The sequence below is a fragment of the Salvia hispanica genome, chromosome 4 (genome assembly GCF_023119035.1).
Source record: "Salvia hispanica cultivar TCC Black 2014 chromosome 4, UniMelb_Shisp_WGS_1.0, whole genome shotgun sequence".
Classification (NCBI taxonomy): Eukaryota; Viridiplantae; Streptophyta; class Magnoliopsida; order Lamiales; family Lamiaceae; genus Salvia; species Salvia hispanica.
Window position 1 is genome coordinate 55,761,181 of NC_062968.1, and position 12,862 is coordinate 55,774,042.

At 32.7% G+C, this 12,862-nt stretch overlaps 1 protein-coding gene across 1 annotated transcript; it reads left to right on the plus strand.

Annotated features, from left to right (window-relative positions):
- The first annotated feature begins 5,708 nt into the window (after nucleotides 1-5,708).
- On the plus strand, nucleotides 5,709-8,802 carry LOC125221460 (probable LRR receptor-like serine/threonine-protein kinase At3g47570). The gene is made up of 2 exons (XM_048123580.1): nucleotides 5,709-8,361; nucleotides 8,449-8,802. Exons 1-2 carry the CDS (start codon nucleotides 5,709-5,711, stop codon nucleotides 8,787-8,789), a joined length of 2,994 nt encoding a protein of 997 aa, XP_047979537.1. The 3' UTR covers nucleotides 8,790-8,802.
- Nucleotides 8,803-12,862: the final 4,060 nt, after the last annotated feature.

Consider the following 12,862-nt stretch of genomic DNA (forward strand, 5'->3'; position numbering starts at 1 on the left):
GGACGGATAGAGTACTCCTAATTGATAGTAGTAGTATTGAACGAGTCTTTGAATAACAGTGCAACGAGCCTTTGGATTTTTTAGATGATTTTAAGGAAAATGATTGGTGTCAATAGTAAATCGTCGGCACTGGCACATTCAAAAGGGTCAAACTTTCATACTAATTCGTCCTTCACACTTCACCCTTCACACTCTTCATGCTGATTTCAACCCGTGGGAATCCACACAAGAAAAACAATACTTCCTCCTATCCTAGTTAAATTGTTCTATATTTTCTTATTTGGACAGTCTATGATAATGTTCTTCACTTCGCATTCTACTAATTTATTCTCAATCACATTTTATTATTAAACTATTATTAAACTATTACTCTGTACCAATTTGTTTCCACAGTAATTGAAATTTTGGTTCTTTTCTTATTCATGGTTCGATCTTCTCATGGTGACAAAAATAGAGTAGGAGAATGGTAAAATAAGAATACTTAAATATTTTATTTTTTCTAAAAAAATTCAAATTAATTGAAACATCCTAAAAAAATACGACTCAACTTAGCTAATACAGGAGTATAATTTTGAATGCCTAATACTCCATGTGATTAACTGAAACACGGATATGTACAAACTTCATGAGTTGTGGTGCATTTAGTTCTATAAAACTTGAAAAATATTGCCAAAACACCTAATATGTGATTTAATTGAAATATGGACTTCCCATTCTCTTATTTTAATTGACAATTTTAATTATTATTTTGATTAAATTTGAGACTTAAAAAAAAAACAGCTGCTTCTTGAATTTTTACGGGTGGTCTAATTATATAAATCCCCAATACATTGCTTTAGGATTTCTACAAATCCACAAATGGTTTCCAAAAGGGTCGAAACTATGGCTCTTTTCTTAGTTATGGCTCTTCTCATTTCCTCTCAAGTTGCTGACGCTCGACAACTCCATCCATTTCCATGTAAGCACTTCTTTTCTTTGATAATCTTAATCAAAATTTCTCAGGTAATTCTTTGAACTAGATTGGTGGAACTTGAAGGAATAGATTGGAACTCAAACTTAAATTATTTTGAAGGAATGATTATTAATTAATTACATGATTTTATTCAGATAAAGATGGTGAGAAGATGATCAGAAGTTATGCACGTTTTAAATTTGAGTGCCCCGCAGGATGTTGTTATCCTCGCTCTGGCCCTCGATTCGGCGATTGCGAATGCTGCCGTTAGCCCAACCAACATTTTCTATTTTATGTAATTTTATGTTGTTAAAAATAATAAAGGAAAATAAAGTTCGAATATTTCTAAACATTTTTTCTCTTAATTTTCTGTCCCTCGGTTTCTAATTTTGCATTAAAATCTCTGGCGTTCAATTTTAAGGCTACTTTCCGTCGATGAAGATGGGAGATGTTAAGATTTTATTGAAACCATTATGATCTGAAGGACTCGCAATCCAAAGAATTGAGGGGTTATGGTTTAAGATCAACTCATTTTAGCCTAAAATAGAGAAAGCTCGACTAACTCGACCGAATAGTTTGAAATCGAGAAAGATGATCCGAGTGATATTCTTAATCATAAGTACAACATTATAACAGTAGATGAAGAGCTTATACCTCTTGTATTTATTATTAAGTGATACATTTCGTTTGAGCACGATATCTAATAAGTTAATTGGATAGATAATAAAGTATGAAAGTATACAAAGTAGAGAGAGTAAAATATTAGAGATAATGGAATGTGATTATGAATTTAATTATGTAATTATGTTTAAGAACACTGAAAAAAAACTTATCTTTTAGGGACACAAAAATGAAACGCAATTACTTGCGTTAAATTTTATTGAAAATAACAACAATTTAAGACGCAAAAGAAAATGTTTCTGAATGACAAATTAGCTAATATTTCATTATTTTGGACGCTTCCATCTGCGTTCTCTAATTTTAGTTGAGACACTAATAATAAGGACGCTTTTTGAAGCGTTGGTGGTAAATTTAGAAACACAAATTAGCGTCATTAATTGTATTAAAAGATGTCCTTGACTGTCTTTTTTTGTTGTAGTGGAAAATCAATATTTAGTTTTAAAGTATTATTTAAATACTTTATTCTTGTAATATTTCAATTTTCTATTACTTTTTCATAGACAATTTAAATATATTTTATCGACAATATATAGGGATGTGATCATATGATAACCCATATTTATGGTGATAACCTAATAATCCTAATTTTATGGACGAAAAGTATCATTTTATAGAACAGAATACCATTTTATGGTTTAAAAGTAGTATCATTTTATGCATGCCGAAAAAATATCATTTTATTGTGTATAAATATCATTTTTAGTAAAAATGATACTTTTGACCCATAAAATGATAGGTTATTAGGTTATCACATAAATATGGGTTATCATTATAGCTAGGTGTGGGTCGATACGATATATCGTATCGAAAACGTTTGTATCGTGTTTCGTATCAAAAATATCGATATGAAAGAATTTCATATCGTTATCGTATCGAAAGTTTCGATATATCGAATTTCGATATATCGAACTTTCGATATGGATAATATCAATATCGTTATCATATCGATATTTCGATATATCGTAAGATCGATACGGAAATATCGTTATCGTATCGAATACCTGCATATTGAAAAATATAATTTCAAAACTGCAAAATAACACAAAAATTAATAAAACTTCAACATAATAAAATAAATTGTGTTCTTATTAGGGTTTCATATATATATATATATATAGGGGTGTGTTAGGGTCCTTACAACATCTTAGTGTAAAACACAACACAAATCACAGCCCTTGGATCATTAGATTGGATGGTTGTGATTTGTTACATTATCATACTAAAAATCTACATTATTAGGTGAGGTACATTATTAGACTAGAAATGTACATTGTAAGACTAAAACTGTACATTTCTAAACTAAAATGCTACATTATTCAACTAAATTGCTACATTATTATCCGAGCTACATTATTAGTCTAAAATTCTACATTATTAGATGACACGTGGCATTAATCTAACCATTAGATCAAATGATCCAATGGACTGCAAGTGTTTTGAGTTTTACTTATACTTAGCGTTCTGACCTGAATACATCCCTATATATATATATATATATATATATATATATATATATATATTCTAAATATATGAATGAATGAATTATATGGATTTATATATATTTATAATTTTAAACTTCAATATGTATTGAATTTCAATATGTTTCGATATATTCGATATATAACGATATATCGCGATATAAGGAAATTCATATCGTTATCGTATCGAACGATACGATACCGTATCGTATCGAAAATTACGATATACCGAAAATTCGATAATTTTTCGATATTTTTCAATACGATACGAGCGGTATATCATTTTTTCGATATTTTTCCCCAACCCTAATTATAGCGCATCCCTCGACAATATATAATGAATTAAAATAACAGATTTTTTGTAAGAAATCAGTTAGTTAATTAAATTATCAAAATAATTTTAAACCTATTTATTAAGTTAAGAAAAGAGCTAAATATATTATTTGAAAGATATATAATTGAAGTTTAGTACTCCTATTTATTTTTATATAAAATTTTATTTAATATCTTTATTGATACAGACACTTTAGTTTAGTAACCTTTGGAAAACTAACCCAATAATAATCAATTCTAATCATCAAATACTATAAACTTCAAATATCGAATAATAAACAAATATCAAATTATAAAAGTAGGAAAGTAGGTAAGTAAAGTCCGTCGCGATAAAGAAAAACTTACTTTTTAAAAACATAAAATAACGACAATTTAGTATATGCTAAAAAAAATCGTTCCAATATAAAGGATAAATTAACTTAACTTTTTGCCTTTTCAGAATGCGTCCACTTTGCAACCTCTAATTTTAGTTAAGATAAAAATAATAAAATTAATTATATATTTAACAAAAAATTTTTTTTTGCTGGATGTATTTCTCCACCTTTTATTTACAATTGCAATGAATGGCTGATTTTGACGTCCTCGAATAGAAGATAGCCCGACAGACGACCTGATTGGCAGATACTACCAATTTTCTTGGTATACTTTTTTGTCAAACATATGGACTTGGTTCTTGACTTTGTAGTATTAAATTTTATTGGTAGAGCATTGACTTTGATTTTCCCCAATGCTTAATAAAAAATTTCTGGCATATAAACTGAAAAAATTAACTTTTTTAATTTTAAAATTTATTTTCGTTTAATAAGATAAGGCCTATTTTCTATTAGTAATATTTTATTAACTTTATATTTTTATCTTCCTCATATTTTATAAGTTATGTACATTAAAATATGCTTCCAACCAAGAGTGCATAATCTTTTGAGATTGATGAAGTATTGTTTTTCTTCTTCCTACAAAAGATGTCACACTTGTTAATTAGGTAACACGTGATATTTTTTAGATGTTGTTTAATGTGTTTGAGTAGAGAAAAAAATGCATATAGCAAAGAAGGATTTGGATATTTATATAGACATAGAAAAATTCAAAATGATCAGCTTTCAATTTTGGATTGTCCCATTACAAGTGATAAGTTATTTTCCTTATTTAATAAAAACAAAATTTTAACCATTTCTTATGTTATTCTCTTTCTTACTTTATTTTCTCTTTCTTACTTCATTTTTTATTTATTTATTTTCTATATTTTAATTCAATATATATTATTTTCTTAAATTTCATGTCCAAAAGAAATCTATCATTTGTGGTGGAACGGAGGGAGTATTAGTTTCAACAAGGGACTCCTATGATCCTATCGATTTATTATCCAAATTTCTAATTTAATATTAGCGCGTTAGTCGTTACAAGTTGGCTGAAAAAGAGATCGAAATTTTACAAGTTGATTGCAAAAGAGATCATATTTCAAATTAATATGAATGCGTTGGAAGTAGGTTGCAAAAGAGATCAAAATTTCTAATTACATATGAATACGTTATACAACTTGGTTGAAAAAGAGATCAAAATTTCACTAAATAGAAGTATTAATAGTGCGTTACAAGTTGGTTAAAATAGAGAGAGTGATACAGCAAATGAGGAAAATCATTTTATTCAAAGATAAATAGTTTTTTTAACATGTTATGAAATGCTCAATCAGTCAAATAAAATGGCTAACAACGAAATAACAATACAAAAAGCAACAAGATCAACGTGTTCACAAAATGCGCTCTATCCAAAATCATTCAATTTATAAATCAAAAGGTCATAGTTGATCTAAAATTTCAGCCAATTCATTAATAACAAGAGTAATTTGAATTCTATGATTCTTATCTGAGAATGACACCCAATATTTTAAACAGTACTAATTATACTAATAAAGTTCAATTTCAAACCTCCTCTCTCTAATAGTGGATTAATAATTGCAGCAAAAAAGGGATTCCGTCGCCTTGCGGCCCACACTCCGGCCCGACATCCCGTGAGAAGGTTCCATTTTTAGAAATGAGACTATTTTTTATGGACATCCCAAAATGACAAAATGAGACTATTTTTCGTGGACGTGATGAGTACTTAAAATTTGTGGGACGTCATGCCTCCCTTCGTTCCACTAAGTGACCGGAACATGTCTCGTGTTGGTCCCGTCCCGGCCCATGGGAACTACGAACTAGCACCATAATTATAAATATAAATTTATATTTTAGCAACTAATCCCTATCTTTAACCTCTCATTCACGAGCATGGCAAACCTCATGACATTTCTTCCTCTATCACTCTTCATCTTCCTCCTCACCACCCTTCTTCCACCTACAACATGCTCCACCAACCAAACAGACCAACTCTCACTACTAGCCATCAAATCCAGCCTCCAAGATCCACAAGGAGCTCTCTCTTCATGGAACCAAACACTCCCCTTCTGCAGCTGGACAGGCATCCAATGCCGCGGCAACAGAGTCATCGCCATAACCTTGTCGTCTCTAGGCCTCGTCGGAAGTCTCTCCCCGCACATAGGTAACCTCTCTCTTCTCACCAACGTCACCCTCGCTAACAACTTTTTCGAAGGCCCAATTCCTGCAGAAATCACTCTCTTAGGCAGGCTTGAGTTTCTTGATTTTAGCAACAACTCTTTCATGGGTGAATTACCTAAAAACTTGTCCCAATGCATCAACCTTGTGCAGCTTGCTTTTTCCACTAATCTCCTTTCCGGAACCATACCTAATGAACTAAGTTTCTTGCCTAAACTTGAAGCTATACTATTTTCAAGTAACCGATTTTCCGGGCTCATCCCTTCATCCATCGGTAACATAACAACCCTCCAAGAGCTGTCTTTAGGAGCGTGCCGATTGTATGGAGAGATTCCCGAGTCACTCGGCCGCCTCGGCCGCCTCACATTTCTTCAATTGAGTCAAAATAATTTCACTGGTACTATTCCTCATGGTCTGTTTAATCTAACTAACATTTATTATTTTGATGTTTCTGTTAATAGTCTTCATGGAGTTATTCCTTCCACTATTGGTGTCACACTCCCTAATCTTGCTGTTCTTTATCTTGAACAAAACCAATTTAGTGGGCCAATTCCTAATTCCATTTCAAATGCTTCATTGATTGAATGGATCATCTTGTCCTCTAATCAATTTATTGGACCTATACCAAATCTTGAGAGACTTACTTTGATTCAAAATATCTACTTGCGATCAAACTTGATTGAAGATGATATGAGCTTCATTTCATCATTGACAAATTCGACCAAGTTAGAGCGTTTCGATGTTAGTGAGAACATGTTGAGTGGTTCTTTGCCGGAATCCTTAGCCAATTTGTCTGTTCTTGTCAATATGTTTGATATACACAAGAATCAGATACATGGAAGCATTCCTTCAGGAATTGGAAACCTTGTCAATCTTGATGTGGTTGATCTATCTCAAAATTTTCTTGATGGCCAAATTCCCATGTCAATGTCAAAGCTTTCGAATATGCATAATCTTTTTATGGGTAGGAACAGATTTGAAGGCGAACTACCATCCTTGTTTGGAAACATGACTCTTTTGAGTCGATTCCAGCTAAATGGGAATGAGCTTTCTGGAAATGTGCCTTCCAGTCTTGGCAAATTGTCCAACTTGCTAGAGTTAGACCTCTCGGGAAACAAGTTCACTGGGTTGATCCCTCGAGAAATCATGAGACTTTCGTCGCTTTCCATTGTGCTTAATCTCTCTCACAATGCGCTCGAGGGCTCTATTCCAAGTGAAGTTCGCTCTTTGAGAAACCTCGCGGCTTTGGACTTGTCTAGCAACAGACTGTCTGGAGTGATTCCCACCTCTTTGAGTAGTTGCGTTAGCTTGCAACGGCTCTACCTCGATGAGAATCTTCTTCAAGGTGAGATTCCAGGAATGAGCTCTTTGATGGGCTTACAAGAGTTGGATCTTTCGCAGAACAATCTGTCTGGATCAATTCCCTCGTTTTTGGAGAATTTGAAGCTTGAGAAGCTCAACTTGTCCTTCAATAGGCTACAAGGAGAAGTCCCATCAAGAGGAGTTTTTACGAACTTAAGTTCAATTTCTCTTGATGGAAACCAAGGTTTTTGTGGCGGAATTGAAGAGTTGAAGTTCCCTCCTTGCAAAGGAGTGGAATCTTCCAAGGCAAAATTGTCTACTTTGTGGAAGATCTTGATTCCAATAGTGGTTATTGGAGGATTGTGCATTGTGATTGTAGTATTTCTCAAGTGCAAGAAAACAAAAGAAAATCCTCGTCCCGTTGGTTCATCGGAGGATGCTATTGGTGGCCAGTTATTGAGACTTTCTTATGCAGATCTCCTCAAAGCAACAAATGGATTCTCCGAAAGTAACGCGGTTGGTTCTGGGAAATTCGGATCCGTTTACAAAGCTGTTCTCGATGACGAGAAAGGCATAGTTGTAGCAGTCAAAGTGCTTAATCTTGAGGTCAGAGGGGCGTCAAAGACATTCATGGCAGAGTGCAGAGTATTGGGAGGCATAAGGCATAGGAATTTGGTGAAACTTGTAAGTGTTTGTGATAGTGTGGACTTCAAAGGCAATGATTTCAAATCATTGGTGTATGAATTCAAAGTCAACGGGAGTCTAGACAAATGGCTTCACAACAATAAGGAAGAAAGTGGTGAAGATTTGAAGAGTCTTAGCATAATACAGAGGCTTAACATTGCCTTAGATATTGCTCATGGGATTAAATACCTTCACTTTGGTAGTGGCTCGTCTATTATCCATGGTGATTTGAAGCCGAGCAACATTCTCTTAGATCATGACATGGTTGGTTGTGTTGGGGATTTCGGATTAGCTAAGATTGCCTCAAACATACTTTCATCGTCATATGAAAGCAACACGAGTTCCTTTGGGATCAAGGGTACCTTAGGCTATCTCCCTCCAGGTATATTCTTGAATTATATATTCCGAATTTACTCAATGATGACTTTTTAGCCTGAATCTATCTCTTTTTCTTGTAATTTTTGTGTAGAATATGGCACGTTTGGCTCGATTTCTATGCAAGGGGATGTGTATAGTTTCGGGATCATCCTTCTAGAGATGTTCACAAATAAAAGACCAACAAATGATTTGTTTGGTGGTGAGGTAAATCTCCATAGATATGTGAGCTCTGCTTTACCACATGGATTAATGGATATTATTGATCCACAATTAGAGATGGGAGGTTTGAAAATGGAGTTTGTTGGGCGTATTTTGAATATCGGTGTGTCATGCTCAAAGGAGAATCCAAGAGATAGAATGCCAATTACTCTTGTTGAAAATGAGTTGGCTGACATTCTAGCTCAACTACAACCTTTTTCTTTGGATGTATGAACTAAATTAGCTAGTTGTTGTCTTTTTTAAGTCTTATTTGTATCTATGTTTATATTTTTTTGCTTTTATTTTGTAGTAATTTTGAGTAGAGCATTCGTCTATGTCTATACTCTATATATATATAAAACGTCCATTTTGTTTGGAATAATCCCTTTTTGCTGAGTTTGGTTCCTTTTTTGACCATTAATTTGTATATCCGTCCAATTTCATTTCTCACTTAATACTTATATTAATATATCAAATTAATATTCTTTGGAGCACTTGTTCAAAGAGTATTTTATTTAAATCTCCACATATTATCGTCACAAACATTGAATGATTATTTTAATTAAGAGTTTTTTGACATTTTGAACTTAACAAGTACGGAGTACTAGACAATATTTGGTAATAGTCCAAATTAAAATAGATGACTAATTTGGTGACGTTTTAAACACTTTAAAATTCTGGGCTTCTATCACATTTTTCAAGAATAAAAATTTAGTGATCTATACATACAAGAATAAAAATTTAGTGATCCATAGGGTAGTTAGGGTGCCACCACCCTTTAAAATAACACCATACCACCATTCCTAGCCAATTATTTGTACATGTGGACGAATAATAAGCTGCCACGTGGCAAAATAAAAAAAAATCTGAAAAAGACGGCCAACAATTTGGTGGTCTTTAGTGATCTATAGGGTATGTTGTGTAGTGTTTGTAATATTGTTGTGTAGCGTTTATAATATTGTTGTATAAATGGTGCCATGGTGTCACTTTAAAAGGGGTTGTCATTTTAACACAAATCTCTAGACATATTGTCCGTAGAGTGTTTAACCAATCATAATTGTATAAACCACTTATCTCACATAATTGTATAAACCACCTTTTCAGGTTGCATCCATGTCATACGTTGTATAATTTTACCTTTTTTTTCATTTTTTTTCCAAGTTTAATAGTACTCTCTTCATCTCATATATAGAAACTATTTTCTTTATAGTCCTTTTCTAAAAATACAAACTATTTATTTAAGAAAACTTATTTCTCTTAATGAGATGAACCTTTTCTACTAACACACTTATTTTTTTTTCTATTTTACTTTATCAATTTTACAATAAAATCCATGTCTTTTTTAAAAATATGTTTTAAAATTATATTTAGAGATATTTTATAAGGTAAATAGCCAAAAAAAACCATGAAGTTTGTTCAAATTCTGGTACTCAATAACTTTAAAAAATGGTCAATTATATCCTAACTTTGACGATTTTCTATCGTTCCATATCAAAAAATTGCATCAAGCCTCGTTTCTAAATTCATCAACGTAATTGCATATATATGTAAAAATTAAAGACATAATTTACTACACGTAATAATGATATCATTTAAATAGTTGAATATATTATTCTTATAATTTTTATTTATCAAAAGTACACATAATTTTCCTTAAGTTATTGACTACGAGGCAACTGAAAAAATTATTTAAAAATCGTGGCAGACTACTATGGACCCCTTTCCCCTATGTGGCAGACGTGGAGACGTCATCATTATCAAAAAACTTTTATTTATCAAAATTTTCTTACAATTGATGATATGAAGCAGTCAATTAGAGAAAGTGATTTTAACAAGAAAGTGGTGGGTAATTGGTGTTCTGGTATACTCTGTTCAATAGTAATAGAGTCATTTTGTCATTTTGATACGTTTCATAGTAATAAAGTCATATTCTTTTTTAATAAAAGTCAACATATTTTTTACTCTCTCTTACTTTTTGAGTTTTTTCTCTCTTCATCTCTCTACATTTTTCCATTTTCCACTTTATTCTCCATTTACTTAACTCACCTAACACAATTTTTATTAATGTTTGTGCCAAAAAGAAACACATCAATTATTATAGAACGGAGGGAGTGTAATATTCTGTCCATATTTCGAGATGCTGTCCTAACAAAACCATTCACACATACTTTGTAACGCCCCACTTTTCGAACCCTAATTTTCGAGACATAAAATATTTGCAGTAAATGCTTTTAATGCTATGAAGTATGTGGATTAAATGTTGACTGAATTAATTGCATGATTCTTTGTGACCTAATTGCGATTTGGATGAGATTGATTGAATAGTCAAATATGTTGAGTATGTGACGTGGCTGTTGAATAGTCAAAGATGTGAAATATATGACGTGGCTGTTGAAAGGTCAATGTGTTGAGAATATAAGGTGAAAGTGAAAATGGTTGAAATTTGTTATGTGATTGTGTAAATATTTTGATGCGGGGTGAAATATATTGTGGCGAATTATTTCCTATGGGATAAGTGAGATTAAATAGGATTTTTATAAATATCAGACACCTTTTGTTTGGAATTTTCAACCCCTTTGATTTATTGGAGAGGAATCCTATTTTTCTTGGATTTAATTATTTGCTTGGAATAATTATCCAAGTTAAACCCAAAGTCCAATTATTTCATATTTTTCCATGAGAAAAATCGATACCCATGTTTATTCCAGGGAGATTTCGAAAATCTCCTATTTATGGGAGAAGGAATTATTTTATTATATTATTTGATCCCTTATTTATTACCTCCCATGAATAAATTCAAATATCCTAGCATATCTTACCATATTTAAGGAGATCTTGTCATATCCTAAAGAAGCATATTTCACGCCACTTTCCTATTTATTTGGGAGGATTATTATTTTTATTCTGCTCCGTGATATTTTATTCTACTACGTAAAATACCAAATAAAATCATAGGCTAATTAAATAGCCTAGATTTCGAATACTCCCTTTATTTCTCCCAAAATTTACACCAACTACTCCTCCAAATCTTCTCAAATCTTTAATTTATTTAATTAAAGATATTATATTCTTGAACTCTATAAATAAGAGTGGAAAACCTAACCCTAGCCACCACTACCACACACCTACTTCTCTCCCTCTCTCACGTCTCCCTCTTCCCACTCTCTCTCAAATTTTCTTCTATTTTTCTCCAAGATTTCTTCATCTTTTAAGAAGAATTCAAGTTGAAGCCTCAAGAATTATTTAAGAATCAAGATTCTACTTTGTTTCTACCAATTATTTTTATCAAGAAGAGGTATTTTGATCTATCTTTTCTCATCTAACCGATTAATCGGTGTTCTTGAACCCTCATGCATATAGATTGTGTGAAAAGGGGAAAACAATTGATAAATATGAAGTGATGTGCGTGTGTGTGTGCGCATCGGTATGCGTGCGTGTGTGTTTGTGTGTGCGTGGGAGATGTGTTGAAGAACACTCATGCGTGACATGTTTTGATAGATCTGGAGTTGTGGTGCGAATAAAATTGATATGATGAGCATGTCTTGATTTTTGAATGGTAATATAAAACGAATCGACGGGAAAAGGGGAAACGTTGGGAACATGCATGATTTTGAATAGATGATTGAGACTTACTTGTGATACACATAAATTAAAGGTGATAACTCGCGCTCTCGGCGTGATAGCAAGAAGAAGAGCGTACTTGAGATCTAAGGAGTCGAGGTAGGCTTTATTTACTAAACTCTTTTATTACAAAAATAATGATTATGGTGTTATAAGGGTGGTTTAAATGTTATGTCATGCCTGTGAATGTTTTGATAATGTTGTGTGCCTGATGCCTAGTATGTGAGTTCACTCCATTAGGCTATAGGGCTATATAAACGAATTTGGGTCTGAGTAGAGCCGCAAACCCTATCAGGCTAGTGTACACAGTTGGGATCGAGAGCCGTCCTTGCTAGTCGGCCGGTCTCGTGGGCGAATAGTGTGGCCACACTTTCGTCGCACTATGGAATTGTTGATTGTTGAGAAAATGGGGGAAATTGTTTAACTGGCCAGTTTATGAAATTATTTTGTGATACTCGATGATATTCTTTTATAACTGCAAACTCGAGTTCATTATGGTAAGGATGGCATATCTATTAAATGTTTTGACATGAGCCCACTGAGTATGTTTAAAGTACTCAGCCCTACATGTGTTTTTCCTATGTGCAGGTTGAGCGGCGACGAACAGTTGGCGGTGTTGAACAAATTAATTGAATAATAATATGGTCATTTTGAAACTTCAAGTGGAGTTGTGTCATCGTACATGA

Excerpts from the sequence above, each read along its gene's own strand:
- LOC125221460 (XM_048123580.1), top strand. The coding sequence starts at position 5,709 with ATGGCAAACCTCATGACATTTCTTCCTCTATCACTCTTCATCTTCCTC. Across the intron at positions 8,362-8,448 it reads CTTAGGCTATCTCCCTCCAG|AATATGGCACGTTTGGCTCG; the intron begins GTATATTCTTGA and ends ATTTTTGTGTAG.